This window comes from Eumetopias jubatus, unplaced genomic scaffold (assembly GCF_037043125.1).
Source record: "Eumetopias jubatus isolate StellerSeaLion01/CBP00866 unplaced genomic scaffold, mEumJub1_p1.0 scaffold_10, whole genome shotgun sequence".
Taxonomy (NCBI): Eukaryota; Metazoa; Chordata; class Mammalia; order Carnivora; family Otariidae; genus Eumetopias; species Eumetopias jubatus.
This window is the reverse complement of record NW_028274816.1, coordinates 105,035,589-105,050,388: the sequence shown is the minus strand read 5'-3', so window position 1 is coordinate 105,050,388 and position 14,800 is coordinate 105,035,589. Positions and strand designations below refer to the sequence as shown.

The following is a 14,800-nucleotide window of genomic DNA, read 5'->3' as shown; positions in this document are numbered from 1 at the left end:
GAGCTGAAGGCAGACGCTTAACCATCTGAGCCACCCAGGCACCCCTAAACACAGGATTTTTAGAGCAGTAAAACAATTGTGTGTGATACTGTAATGGCGAATACATGTCATTTTATATTTGTTAAAACCCATAGAATGTAGAACACCAAGAATGAACCCTAATGTAGACTATGGACTTTTGAGTTTTAATGAGGTGCTGAGGTAGGTTCATTGACTGTAACAAACGCACCACTCTGGTTCAGGATGTTGATAATGAGGGAAGAGGGGGGTGGGTGGGACAAGGAATACATGGGAAATCTCTGTACTTTTTACTCCAAACTGCTCTGAAAAATAAAGTTTATTAGTACGAAAAATAGAATCACCATTTTTTTTAAGATTTTATTTATTTATTTGAGAGATAGAGAGCACATGAGGGGGGGAGGGTTAGAGGGAGAAACAGACTCCCCGCCGAGGAGGGAGCCGGATGTGGGACTCAATCCAGGGACTCCAGGATCATGATCTGAGCTGAAGGCAGTCGCCCAACCAACTGAGCCACACAGGCGCACTAGAATCACCATTTTTTAAAAAGATTTTTACTTATTTATTTGACAGAGAGAGAGAGCGTGTGTGCAAACAAGCAGGGGGAGCAGGCAGAGGGAGAAGGAGGCTCCCCACTGAGCAAGGAGCCTGACGTGAGGCTCGATACCAAGACCCTGGGATCATAACCTGAGCTGAAGACAGACACTTAACTGACTGAGCCACCCTGGTGCCCCTAAAATCACCATTTTTTTAAAGATTTTATTTATTTGACAGAGAGAGACACAGCAAGAGAGGGAACACAAGCAGGGGGAGTGGGAGAGGGAGAAGCAGGCTTCCCGCAGAGCAGGGAGCCCCATGTGGGACTCGATCCCAGGACCCTGGGATCATGACCCGAGCTGAAGGCAGACGCTTAACAACTGAGCCACCCAGGCGCCCCTAAAATCACCATTTAATTCAGAAAATTCTTGCAAAGAGATGGTGGTTTATTAATGTTATTCCTAATCCACATTTAACTGCATAACAATATATATCACTGCTAGGCTTATAAAGGCTTATTGAAGCTTATGATAAAGGCCTCTGATCAAGTGTGAGGAACCATTCCTTTTTCTCAAGTTAATAGTTTTGCTCAAAATTGTTAATATTTGGCAGTATTTCTGCCTAGCTGTTTCATCCTCATTAAACACACATGCGCTCATCTGCATATTCGGAAAAATGTAACTCTACTTCAAGAATAAACGTGTTAAGATTTCAATGCCTTGTATGGATAAGCCAAGGTTATGTGGTGGATCTGAAGCTATGTATCAGAACTCTGTATGGAACAGGGAAAACTCTTTCCTTACACAGCTAACACTACCGACATACCTGACAGAGTATACTAAGGGAAAAGTTGGTACGAAACTGTCAAGTGATCATTCTCCGTGTGGTTATGCCCAAGCCATTTCTTAATGATAAATTAAAAAGTCTCTTTACCTGTCATGACCTGAGTTCAGGCACTCTTGCGGAAGCTGGAGACAATACTAACCCCTGCACTGTGTAGGGAGATGCACTCCTTGCATTGGGGCTTAAATGTTAGTGATTTCACCAACCCTTGAAGTGCAGAACAGTAAAAAAACAGTTTTCAGCCGTTTTTCTTACTGAGTTCTCATTTTTAAAATATTACAAAGATCTCAATTAGGTTTTAAAATAAGTTATTTCTGTTGAAAAGACAGGGCCTTAGTTTAAAGAGACACATGCCAATAGGTCTTTCTGGGTCACTGCACAAACCACAAGATGGCTTTTTTTTCTTCTATTAATTAAAAACTTACACAAAGATGCAACAATTTTGTGCCTTCGAGTGATTTTCTGATTTTACCTTAAAGTACCAAGATTTAGTGGCTACACATATGTAACTCGGTCTTGCAGAATTAAATATTAATAGGTACTGTACTAGATGAGATTAGCTGAGTTAAAAATGGTACCTTTCCTAGTAACTCAATTATTCCCCTGCCAAACCATACTGCCCTGGAAATTTCTAAAGAAACAACATGTTGTACTCTTCTATAAGGTAAAAATCAAGAAATGCTACTATGCCCAAGGATAGAATTACACTGTGTATGTGTCTGGAAGGCCAAATCTGTTTCTGACTGAAACCTTAAAATTCCAATTAATACAATTTCCCATTCTCTTATACTCTAAAATTACAGGAGCTTACACATGACTCTAGGTTTTTCCCATTGCTGCAGGAGAAATGAATTGAAAAATATCCCTTAGCTAGTTTTGAAGAAAATATTTTATGTACCTAAAAAAGAGTAATGTTTTATCTGAATCTCTCTCCAAATCCCCTTCACTTCTTTAAGCTTTCATTTCTCTTCTGACCCTCTTAATCAGAACACAAACAATGCTATTCTGACTATTATGAGCTTGGCACCATTCAGTTATGCATACTCAAAGCATTTGAGTTCTCTGAATTCTTTCCTGGCATTTTAGTAGAGGAAGATAAAAACAAACCTGAGCTGAAACCGTGCCACCTGGAGGATGCACATGTATTTTACTATCTCTTCCTATCTATACTCTGCCCCATTTTAAAACTCTATATCAAATTTAAATGTTCCCTGCCTACAACAAAGCAAGCTTGTCTCGATAGGCTTGGCTAAGGTGCTTATATTTTTCTTCACAGGTAAAGAAATTAAATAATCCCTCTTTCATTTACCAAACAATTTTTTTTAATGTTGGCACTCAAAGTCCATTTGAAGGATCTATTCCTCTAACTTAAAATCACAGCAATTTGATCTCATTTATAAACAATCGAACATAAGTACTTCTTGGAAATAATCTGCTCAACTGCTACCTTTTTTTTTTTGTCTTTCTATGGACAAGATAATATAAGAAAAATTCATGAAATAAAATAAATATTGCCTGGCCTTAAAATGTTACTTTATGCTTCTTTCCAGTGTAAAGGAGAGAGGAAAGAGCAATACAAAATGTAAACTAAAAGGTCAAATTTCTAACTTATTTGATATCAAATGAAAAAATTTTTCTTTTCTTTCCTTTTTTTTTTTTTAAGTAAGCTCTACACATAATGTGGGGCTTGAACTCACGACCCTGACATCAAGAGTTGTATGCTCTACTAGCTAAGCCAGCCAGGTGCCCTGATATCAAATGAAAAAATTTTCTAAGAGGAAGTTTCAGAGTAGTGGAGACCAATCAAAAAATCATTCTGTCAAAAGTAAAGAGCACCTCAGTTCCAGTATTAGTACACTTGTGAGTTCATGCCAAACATGACAACTTCTTAAAATGTAACTTATGTGGGAATAAGATTTCAGGCCAAAATTGACTACTCAATTTAATCCTTGTTGTAATTACAAGGTCTAAAACAGTTCCCATTTTAAAGATGCTAACTGAGTTCCCACATATTCTTTTTTTTTTTTTAAGATTTTATTTATTTATTTGACAGAGAGAGACACAGGGAGAGAGGGAACACAAGCAGGGGGAGCGGGAGAGGGAGAAGCAGGCTTCCCGCAGAGCGGGGAGCCCGATGTGGGGCTCGATCCCAGGACTCTGGGATCATGACATGAGCCGAAGGCAGACACTTAACCACTGAGCCACCCAGGCGCCCTGAGTTCCCACACATTCTATATAATGTTTCTTTTTAACATATTCTTACTCTGTAACTAACTTGGTCATCTAGATTCTAACCTCCACATTCCATCTCATAAGGCAAGTATTTTTCTCTCAATTATGAGTAACATTCATTATCCCAATTTTAATTTATTGTCCAAAAGGGGGAAAAAAAAACCTTTAAGAAAACCACATATGAAGTAAGCCACCTTGATGAACCAATCTTTCATGTTCAAAGCACTTATTTTAAAAATAACTCTTCAGCTTGGGGCGCCTGGGTGGCGTGGTCGATTGGGCGACTGACTCTTGATCTCAGCTCGGGTTGTGATTTTGGGGTGATGGGATCAAGCCCTATGTCTGGCTCTACGGTCAGCACAGAGTCTGCTTGGGATTCTCTCTGCCCCTCCCACTCATGCGTGCTCTCTCTCAAATAAATAAATAAATGTTAAAAAAAAAACTCTTCAGCTTTATAGGCATGGTATTATATTCATTTTATATTTATGAAAATATAATCTGCCTAGGGTTACAAAATATGTTAATGTTTGAAGTAGAATTAGAATGTGGCATTTCCTTTATCTCATACTACAGATTATTAAAATATTTCCCATGAATATCTAAAAATGTTTCCTATTTCTAAAGTAACAAACACTGATATCTTAATCTGAAAATGTATATATCACCACACACACATCATACACACAGGGAGACAGCAAATTAAATGGAAAAGAGCTCTTACCTTCATCTCCCTCTGGTGCATATGAAGCTGTAATAATGTCAATATCAGCACAATTCATCACAATCTGATTGGTTGCCTGCCTCACCTAGAGGGAAAAGAAAAACCAGAAGTGTCAGAAATAGCCAAGATTAGTAACATGTACATCTTCATCTTGGCCTAATGTGTGTCACCAGGAATTTTTTTAAACCCAGGCATCACTAAAACCTAGACTGAGTATTTATACATCAATGGCAAAAATAAATGAGTAGTTTTAAGTAATCCAAGGCAATTCACATTTTTCAAATTTTATTAAGAGCAACAATAAACACTTAAGTATTTTACAGAATTTAAATATCTGACCAATGAGCTAAATAAAAGCATTTTTCCCACTTAAACTTTTATTTAAAACAATTAAAACTTTTCAAATTAAAAATTAATTAGGAGAGGGCGCCTGGGTGGCTTAGTTGGTTAAGCAACTGCCTCCGGCTCAGGTCATGATCCTGGAGTCCTGGGATCGAGTCCCACATCGGACTCCCTACTCGGCAGGGAGTCTGCTTCTCCCTCTGACCCTCTTCCCTCTCGTGCTCTCTATCTCTCATTCTCTCTCTCAAATAAATAAATAAAATCTTTTAAAAAAATTAATTAGGAGACACTTCTCATTTTGCAATTAATTATGTATTTCAACCTATACATCAAACCCATCATAAGACCTTCTTTAAGGATAGAGAAAGAAAAGTGATATCATAAACCATGTCAAAATTTTGTAAGACACTCTAAATTTTTTCTCTTACCAAAGTAACATTTTGGATATAACAGACAGTAATGACTAAATAAACTTTTTAAGATTTTGTCTTACTTGCTTCAGATGCCCCAAAATAAAATACAGATATAATGAAAGAAAACCCCATCCCCTCTTCCTCATTACATGGAGATAACCACTCTCCTAAGGCTAATGTAGCTCTTTCTCACATATGTATAGTACTTCTGCTACCTATAAAAAGATCAGCAAACAATGTTTTTTTTTTTTAACGATTTTTATTTATTTGTCAGAGAGAGAGAGCACAAGCAGGGGGAGCAGCAGAGGGAGAGGGAGAAGCAAGCTCCTCACTGAGCAAGGAGCCCGATGTGGGACTCGATCCCAGGACCCTGGGGTCATGACCTGAGCCGAAGGCAGATGCTTAAACAAGTGAACCACCCAGGCGTCCCAGCAAACAGTGTTTTTAATTTTATACAAACAGTATCAAAGTGTATATAACCTTTGCATCTGCTTTTTTAACATTGTTTCTGAGATGGGTAAATGCAGACAGATGTAGATCTAATTCATTTACTTTTAACTCCTACAGAGAAGTATTCCATTCTATAAATAAACTACGGTTATTTATCCATTTCCTTTCTAAAGGAAGTTAGATTATTTCCACTATTTTGTTATTTAAAATAGTACTATAATAAATATCTTGGTCCATGTTTTCTTATGCACATTTTTCTTTACCAAGAATATCCCAATTATGCTCTAGAGTAGTTTCAATTAACACTCCCGTGAGCAAAGAATAAAGAAATCCCATGTTCATCATCCTCCAAAAAACTTAAAATTTTTTGACAATCTTATGGGTATTAAATGGTATTCTACCATTGCTTTAAATAGAACTTTCCTGATTACTAGTAACACTGATTAAGCATCTTCTCTTTTTAGTTTCTTTCTTCTTCTTTTTTTTTTGCCATTCTTTTTCTCTGTAAATTATTTATTCATAACCCTTGCCCACTTTTCAATTTGGTTGTAGACCTGCTTTTATATAGTTGTTGAATTTAAACAGAACCTCAAATTCATTTTCAGACCATTCATTTGAATGGTCTAAATTTAAAATAACAAAAATACTGGGGCTCCTGGGTGGCTCAGTCAGTTATTGGTTTCGGCTCAGGTCATGATCTCATGGTTGTGAAATGGAGCCCTGCATGGGGCTCCCTACTCAAGGTGGAGTGGGCTTCAGATCTTTCTCTCTCTCCCTCCCCCCTCCTTCCCTTTCAGCCCCTCCTTGCTGACATGCAAGAGCTCTCTCTTTCCCTCTCTCTCTCAAATAAATAAATAAAATCTAAAAATGAAATAAATAAACTAACAAAAGTACAGATGCCCTAAATCACAAATGTCTACAGAGGCCAGCCAAGCAGGTGAGTAGAGTAGGCCAGGTGAAGGCTATGCATAAAGGAAGGGGGAGGTAGCCATTTCTTGGAGCCAACCAATTATTGCTATACTGAAAAGCAGACTTAGTATTGACAGATCTTCCAATTACAAAAAGAAAAAAAAAAAAAAAAGCCACAGGGCTCCTGGCTGGCTCAGTTGGTAGTGCATGCCATTCTTGATCTCTGGGTCTGAATTCGAGCCCCACATTGGACAGAGAGATTACTTAAAAAAAAAAAAAAAAAAAGCGCCACAAATTTCAGATTTCATGTGCAATCTCCCAAACTGTAACTGATGGCAACTAATATAAATCTGCAAAAACACTGTGCAGTCCAAACAAAACCCACATGTAGGTCAATAGGGCCTTGAATCACTAACAGACCTCAGAACTAGGTAAGGACACAGGAGTAATATAATATCTATATGAAAAAGCTATACCAAAGAGTAATCATTTTATTAATAACCAATAAATAAACATGATTAATCTCAAACTAAAATTACCTGACCTAAATTACAGATAGTATGTTAGTAAGCCTGTAACAGACTGTTAAAATCACTAACCCATAACATGAAACTATTTTGGCTCATTAAAAAAAAAATCTTTTTCAGCGACTTGGCTAGGTCAGTTGGTAGAATGTGAGAATCCTGATCTTGGGGACATTAGTTTAAGCCCCACACTGGGTGTAGAGCTTAGTTTAAAAAAAAAATCCTTTCCATAAATTTCTCTGTTTCTAAACAAAAATGTGATTTAATAAACTTTTTTTTTTTTTTTAATTTTTAAGTGGTAGGAGCACCTGGCTGGCTCAGTCGGTAGAGCAGGCAACTCTTGATCTTGGGATTGTGAGTTCCAGCCCCATGTTAGGTAAGAGATTACTTAAAAATAAAATCTTTAAATAAATAATTTTGTGAGTGGTAATATTCCTTCACACTGTTTACTTCATCAGGAACATTCCTAAGCAGCACTAAAACTTTTCTGTACCAACTGGCCATTTATAGCACTACATTTGAATGAACAAACAATCAAGAAAGACCCCTTTGCCTATTTATAAATTCACTTTCAGAAAATTCAGCAACAGAGAGAAATGAAGCACTTAATGAGGATGGGGTGGACTGCAGGGAGGTGTCTCCAAAAAGTAAAATGAATAAAACCTTCCAGAGTCTGAAGTTTGTGTCAACAGGATAATAACAGTAGTTTAGTTAAACATCTTCATCTTTAGCTAGGCAATCATATTTTCATCCATCAACATCTACAGTGAGTTTAATGGTAGCCAAGCAGTTTATCTGCCAATGTAAAGATACCTGTACAACACTACATATGCCAAATGACACTCACCTCACTACTATTGTAACATTCTAAGTGAAAGTGTTTGCATACCCTGGAAAGGCACAGTCTACAACATCCATTTACAAGTACATTCTAACCTCCTGTGTTTAGGGAAAACCCACCTGTTTATACTACTGAATTAAGCTGCTTGTTGAATAGCTACTAATCTTTTTTTTTTCCCCAAGATTCTGCCATTTCTGGAAGGGTGGGAGGGAGGAACCAAAGGAACAAAAATACTTATCTCAGTAATAGAATGCTACTCAAATTTTAAAAATCTGACAGTATACTCTGCCTCAGATTAGACATGCATTTTAAACAGGATATAAAGTGCTTGTTTTAGTCCTTAGTGCGTGATTCACTGTAATCAGTTAATAGATTTTTGTTATTAAGACACACACACACACGGGAATGTGGCTGCCTCAGCAACTCTTACATTTCAGGGCTGTGAGTTGGCATAGAGTTTACTTAAAAAAAAAAAAAAGATATACACAGAGACCAAGATTAACTGTGCTGTAATCATAAAGATGTTCCTCTGAATATCATCTAACAGCATTCACCTAACAGTTTATAAAGTGTCTATCAGAATGATACAAAATTTAAAAACTATGTGCTATATTATATAGTACTTTGGATATCAGCATACATGTACAGATTTAAAATATCTACATGGAGTTAAGCGCTTCACTACCACACAGTAACACTGCTCTTTTTGATGTTTTCCCCACAATAGCACTGACCTGATGATTCAATACATGATTTCTCACATATTAACATCATGTTAGTGATGTGTTCCACAACCAAAAATACAGGTAATAATTCAAAGGAATTTCAGCATTAAGATCTTCACAGTATGCAAGCTTAAAATAGAAGCAAAATGTTAAAGTTGGCATATATATTGTGTGGTAACAAGCTAATTTTCAACTTCTCCTTTTGATGCTATTAAAGAATGGAACAACAGTGTTTCCTTTCCTTGTTTCAAACCCAGGGTTAAGTCTTCTTGGAGCCCCATACAGACTGCACTTCAACTGAACCAAACACTAAGTAATGGCTCTAGGGAAGAGGCAGCTTGACCACTTGTAACAATTTTACAATGGAAGTTTCCCATGAGTTAGGAAGGCAGCTATATGAGATTTTTTTTTTCCTGAATGAGTCTTTATTATGATCACTTAGGAATACATCTTACAGGTACTAGAAGACCCAAGAGGCTTTTCTCTGACTGCCAAAGCCCCCAGATTTTAGTAAAAGGAAATCTCCATTATGACAACTCCAAATATCAATTTGAATCTGAGTCATTTTGCCTTACAAGGAATTTCATCGTTAAAATTTTGTAATAATCATTGCCTTTGTGGACTAGGGCTGTAATTTCTAGAGACAACAAGGAGCAAATAATTAGTAAACACAAATTGAGCCAAGTTTTCTAACAAAAGAGACATCGAAAAGAGCAAGTTGCAGAAAGTCAAACGTAGTACCACTAATGTAAAAATTTTAAACATACAGAATATTGTGGCTACTTACATATGCAATAAAACTTTAAAACTATATATAGGAATAATACCTACCCAGAGAGAAGTTACCTCTGGGAGTGGGGGTGGAAAGAGATGGAAATGGACTTTAGTGGTATCTGTGACATTTTATTTCCCAAAAAACATCAGGCACAGTCTGAAGCAAATGGGGGAAAACATTAGTATCTGCTAAATCTGGGTGGTGGGTTACTTTTCTGTATTTCTAAAAGATTTCCTAATTTAAAGTAAAATTTTAAAGTGATTACAAGTGGCCAAACTAAGAGCTACATATTTAAATGATGTTCAAAACTGAATCTCCAAGATCTGGAGAACTAATCTCAGTTAACAACAAAAGAGCTATCAGAAGACTCAGTCCTTTGCCACTGACTCACATACAGATTAGAATAGGATCTACCTTAAAATAAGAACAGGCTCACTTATGTAGCAAAGTTCAGAGAAGTTTCATAGATAATTTACTATTCAAGATCACATTTGTCCAGGTTGTATTGGACAATATCAATTATCCAGAACCAGGAAGTAAAAAAAAAAAAAGAGCCTGTACAAAAGCCAGAATAGATGATACAAAGTCCATACAATAAAGCTCATTCCCTTCACTCAGAAGAGTCCAACAAACCCTCACTTAGAAATTTTTTTAAGATCACACAAGCTTTTTTCTGGTACTCAGACCTCTACAGATCAAGTTCAATAAGATAGAAGACGGAATAAATTGCACAAGAGGCAGGAACAAGGCACAGTAAGCAGCAAGAAGTAATAACCTAACAGTAAGAAAAACAAAAAACTTTAAAGAACAGATATGAAACTAATAAATTATAGTGCATAGTTTTGGGTAATCTGTGGTTTTAAGTATCAATGACAGATGTCCAAAATGATGTCCAATATTTTAAAAAAGGAAAGAAACAAGCCTAGATTATAAGGAACTAGAGTTTAAAAAAGTAATACATTTTTGGAATATTTCCATCCAAATCAGTAAATATTTTTTAAAGTCTAAGTACCTCAAAGGGTAAGCTTCATTTATCTGGAAAATTCACTGCAAAATTCACTGCCAGATGATAGTAGATAAAGCTTAACATATGAAAGTTTCTCATATTGAGGTGTTTCTTCATACACACTTTTCAAGAAACAATAGAAGATCTGAACAAGTTCAATTTCTTATCACCAATCTCTCAAATTTAATTTCTTAAGACCATTTAGTGATCTAGTACAAAGCTGACAAATTATTATCACTTCTTTAAGTAATAAAAAAACAACCAAAATGACCGCACAGAAAATATGAAAGGGGCACCTGGGTGGCTCATTCAGTTAAGCACCAACTCTTGGTTTTGGCTCAGGTTGTGATCTCAGGGTCATGGGATCGACCCCATGTGGGGCTATATGCTCAGTGTAGATGATCTGCTCAAGTTTCTCTCTCCCTCTCCCTCTAACCCTCCCCGCCTGCACACTTACACTCTCCCCTCTCCAATAAATAAATAAATCTTTTAAAAAAAAAGAAGAAAATATGCAGCATTTGGGCAGAAAATACCATAACACAGGGTTGACAATAACATCCATTTAGGTGCCAAGTTTTAGCCTGCCAAACTACTATATCTGTAACTCTCCTCTAAGTGCCAATTTAGTCATCACCAACGTGAATATTTTGTTGGCAAAGGCCAGGGACTGTCTACTATATCCTGACTTCTGGCCTTGAAGGATGAAGTTAATTTCTTTGGCACAGGTTAAATATTTCCATAAGAGAAAGCCCAATTACTGTATAAACCACAATACATTCATAACAAGGAACTGTAGCCACTCACAAAAACATCTTATCTATTTTTTAATTAATTATCCACAAAGCAAGAGAGTCGGAATTCAAAATAGCTACTAGTCAGAATTCAAAATAGCAAAAAATCCACTGCTCTCAAATATCCTGAAGTAAAGGGGGTATAGGGGAGGGGTGACAACGTCCCATTCCTCTAGGCCCATGGTAACACTTTTGCAAAACCTGCTGACCTAGACCACATACTTACGTAAAAGACAACTACTTATAAAGTCAGTGCACACTGACTAATTTCTTCACCTTCCCCAGGAGTCCACACCCCAGACCAGGTTAAAAATCCACTAAGTTTCTAATATGTAACCTGTACAAATACTCTGGGCTTATCATAAAATTTTGCAACTAAAGCAACCAAACAACTTGTATACTTTGTGTAATATGATTCCAACTCTTAGGAAACTGACCCAATACCATTATAAATCTAGATTTCTAGAGATACAATCCTGTCCACATTTTTAGATTTCTACAGTAAGATACCATCTAATGCCACAATTTAGACTTACTGCTCCAATCCAGGGATCTCAAAAACACGAATATATGCTTTTTACTATTAATGTTAACTTTTCACCAACACGAACTCCTTTACTCTTACAAAGATGGCAATGTGTACAATTAAAAAAGTCCAATCATTCTTTAATAAAACCTGTTAGAATTTACTATCCTACCATATTTCATTTGTGTTGCCACCTAGCCTGAAAAGACTTTCTGAAAAGAACTGCTTTCAAAAGCTCCTGTTACTAAAAAAGATTTAATTCTTTATACCAAATTAACAATTCCTTGTTAATATCTAGTACATTACCACGTGCTCCCTCAATGGCCCAAAGCAGCCTTCCACATATTTCTCATCACTTTGGAAAAACAAGGAGAAAAGGGGTAAGGAGAAGCATGGCACTGCATCTTGTTCTGTCCTAACACTTAAGTAAAATCATCACTTCCTAATAATCACTTAAAAATCTTTATTGACAATTTTTTTTTCTGAAAGTTTTCCCTAAATAGATCTCTCTCAAAATTATGAACCGGTGACACCAACTAATGAGGTAAAGAAATAAATGATTTTTTTACATCTTGGTCTTTTCACATAATGCGAACTCATTCATCATAGGTCCTTCTTCCCGAACGTTTGCCAAGTCACAAGACACACTACTGTTTACAATCCCTCCCATCTGCCCTCTGCCAATATATATCAAACACTCTAGTCACTTGGCTTAAACAAACAGTCTCCCAAATAACCCTCTCAAATCCTAATTTAGATCGAAGATACACTCATTCTGATTCATATTCTTAATGGAAATTTTTTAAATCACTTGACTTTCCAAGGGGTAAATTTTGCATTTTGATGCAGCCAGACCCTAGGGCCCTCCTGTTTTCACACAAGCACTCCATATATGACAGTATACTTTTTAATTCTACACTTTCAGACGTATTTTCAATCTGAGTACTCAGCTTTCAAAGACAACTTCAAACTTTCAATTCATTCCAACACTATACATTTCTTTCATTTCACTGCTATATACACCCTGTTCTTTAAGGTTGAGGCCTACTGGTTTTTCCTCTCTGACTGCAGCAGAAAAAGAAATGAAACAATGTATTTGCCATCATTTTTTTTAAAAATAACTACTAAATAGTTCCCATTTTTCATCACAGACTCCACATAATACATCATATACATGGTATGTCACAAATGTCTATTGTTCGGGACCTTCCTAGGGCATCAGTACTACTGTCTCCAAAATCAAACAATACTTCAGATAATGTTGGGGGGGGTAGCATGATTCACCAAAAACTGCAATGAAGAGTAATGGAATATTTTCAACAGTAGTATGCTAAAACTAGCAGCTTCTGGAGAGTACTGCTAAGCAACCATCGCTGTAACAATAAATCCACCTGCTTCACAGGCTGCAAACCTAGGAAGATGGGAGGAAAAGCGGAGATGGGGTCCTCCTTCAGCTTCTCTAGAGGTTAGAGAACAAAGTCACTGCTGCACTGTCACTTGAGGGGAAGGGGAAGGGGGAGGGGGCGGATCATCTTGGAAACCCAGCCCCTGGGCCGGAGCAGGCGGGGAGAACTCAGCAAGGCTGCCTGGGATTAGCATTCTCCTTCTCACCCTCTCCCCCCTTCAAGAATCTCCCCTCTTCGCTAACGCGCGGCGGCCGGAGTCCCAGATGACCGCCCCCTTCCAATGTGTCCTCCGTGGGGGCGTAAGGAGAACCAGAGAAAAGAACTGAGTCAGGAGGTTGAGACAGAGTGTGGACTCCGATGACCCCTCTGGCCTCCCCCAACAGCCTCCAGCCTCGCCCAGATTACTACCAAGCCCGGAAGGGCCGGGGGTCGGGGAAGGGAAGCCCCGCACAGGTGTGCTCGCCCGGACTGGGGGGGGGGGTTGGGGGGGCGCTCGGGAAGGGCCCGCCAGCTCCCTCGGCGCTCCCCGCAGCGCGGCCCGGGGCCCCAGCCCAGCAGGGCAGAGCACGTCGGCCCGAGCGCCCCACGGCCGCCCCAGAGGGGCGCGCCGGTCCCCGAGCCGGCCTCGCTAACCCCAGGCCCGCAGCGCCCAGGCCCGCCGGCCCGCCCGTCCTCTCGGCCGGGCCCCCAGCCCAGCCCGCGGCCTAACTGCTAGCCCCGCAGCTCGCCCCCGGCGCCCGAGGGTCGCCGTACCTGGGCGGCGGCCTCCAGCTTGCCCTCGAAGGTGAAGTCCAGTAAGTCGGGCTTGAGGCAAAGGCTGTAGTTGATGGGGGAGACATCGGCAGGCAGCCGCTCGAAGGGCCTCTTCTCCGGCATCGCGGCGAGGCCCAGGCTGTGGAGGCGGCGGCGGCGGCGGCGAGAGGAGCGGCTGAGGAGGCGAAGGAGGAGGGGAGGAGGCGGAGGGCCGAGGAAGAGCAGGCGGCGAGCGAGGGAGGGGGCGGCGGCTGCCAGCCACATCCACCGAGCGCGGGCGACCGCCTGAGGAGAACGACCGGGGAGCCTTGGGGGGGGGCGGGGGCGGGGGAGAGACCCAGCCGGAGCGCTCGGGGCCGGGAGGGAGGCGGTGCGGGCGGGCGGGCGGGCGGGCTAGCTGCCTACGGGGAAGGGGGCGGAGGGGAGGGCAGGAGAGGAGGGCCTGCGGGGAGGGAAGGAGGCGGTGGCGGCGGCAGCTGCGTGCGCGGCCCCGCCGGCCGGGCGCGTCCCCGCCGGCGTGTGCGCGCGCGCGCCGGGACAGGGGGCGGAGCGGCGAGGGCGCGGCCGTCCGGCCGAGAGGGTGCGGGGTCGCGGGCGCGTGCTGGGGGCGGGAGGCGGCTCCCCGCGCTGCACCTGTCGGCGCCACTGGGGAGAGCAGACTGCTGGACAGCCGGAAAGAACCCAGAAGGGTTTGAGAAGCGGAGGGAAGGCGTCTGAGGACCCCCTCCCACCCCCAGCTGTATTTGGAAGTTGAAGCCTGTGCAATTGGCCGGTACAAGTCAGGGTAAAATGTTAAAACATCAATTCAGAGCAAAATCCCAAACTGGATTTTCAGCTCCAGATCAGCAGAGAGCCCTGACTGGAGGCTCTTTGGCAGTAATTATTCCTGTTTTAAGTAGCAACTTCGAGAGATGGTTATGAAAAAATTTGTCAGAAAACCTTTAATAATCCAGGTTACTTAAACCAATGCGATCTGGACCTTTGAGAG

At 40.3% G+C, this 14,800-nt stretch overlaps 1 protein-coding gene across 1 annotated transcript in view; it reads right to left on the bottom strand.

Moving 5' to 3' along the window:
- NPEPPS (aminopeptidase puromycin sensitive) overlaps positions 1–14,109 on the bottom strand; it is a 97,786-nt gene extending 83,677 nt beyond the window's left edge. Inside the window, exons 1-2 of the mRNA XM_028089828.2 lie at positions 13,813–14,109; positions 4,352–4,436 (exon numbers count right to left, since the gene is read on the bottom strand). Coding sequence (XP_027945629.1) covers positions 4,352–4,436; positions 13,813–14,076 — 349 coding nt within the window. The 5' untranslated portion in view covers positions 14,077–14,109. The remainder of the gene's footprint in view (positions 1–4,351; positions 4,437–13,812) is intronic.
- Between the last annotated feature and the right edge of the window lie 691 nt (positions 14,110–14,800).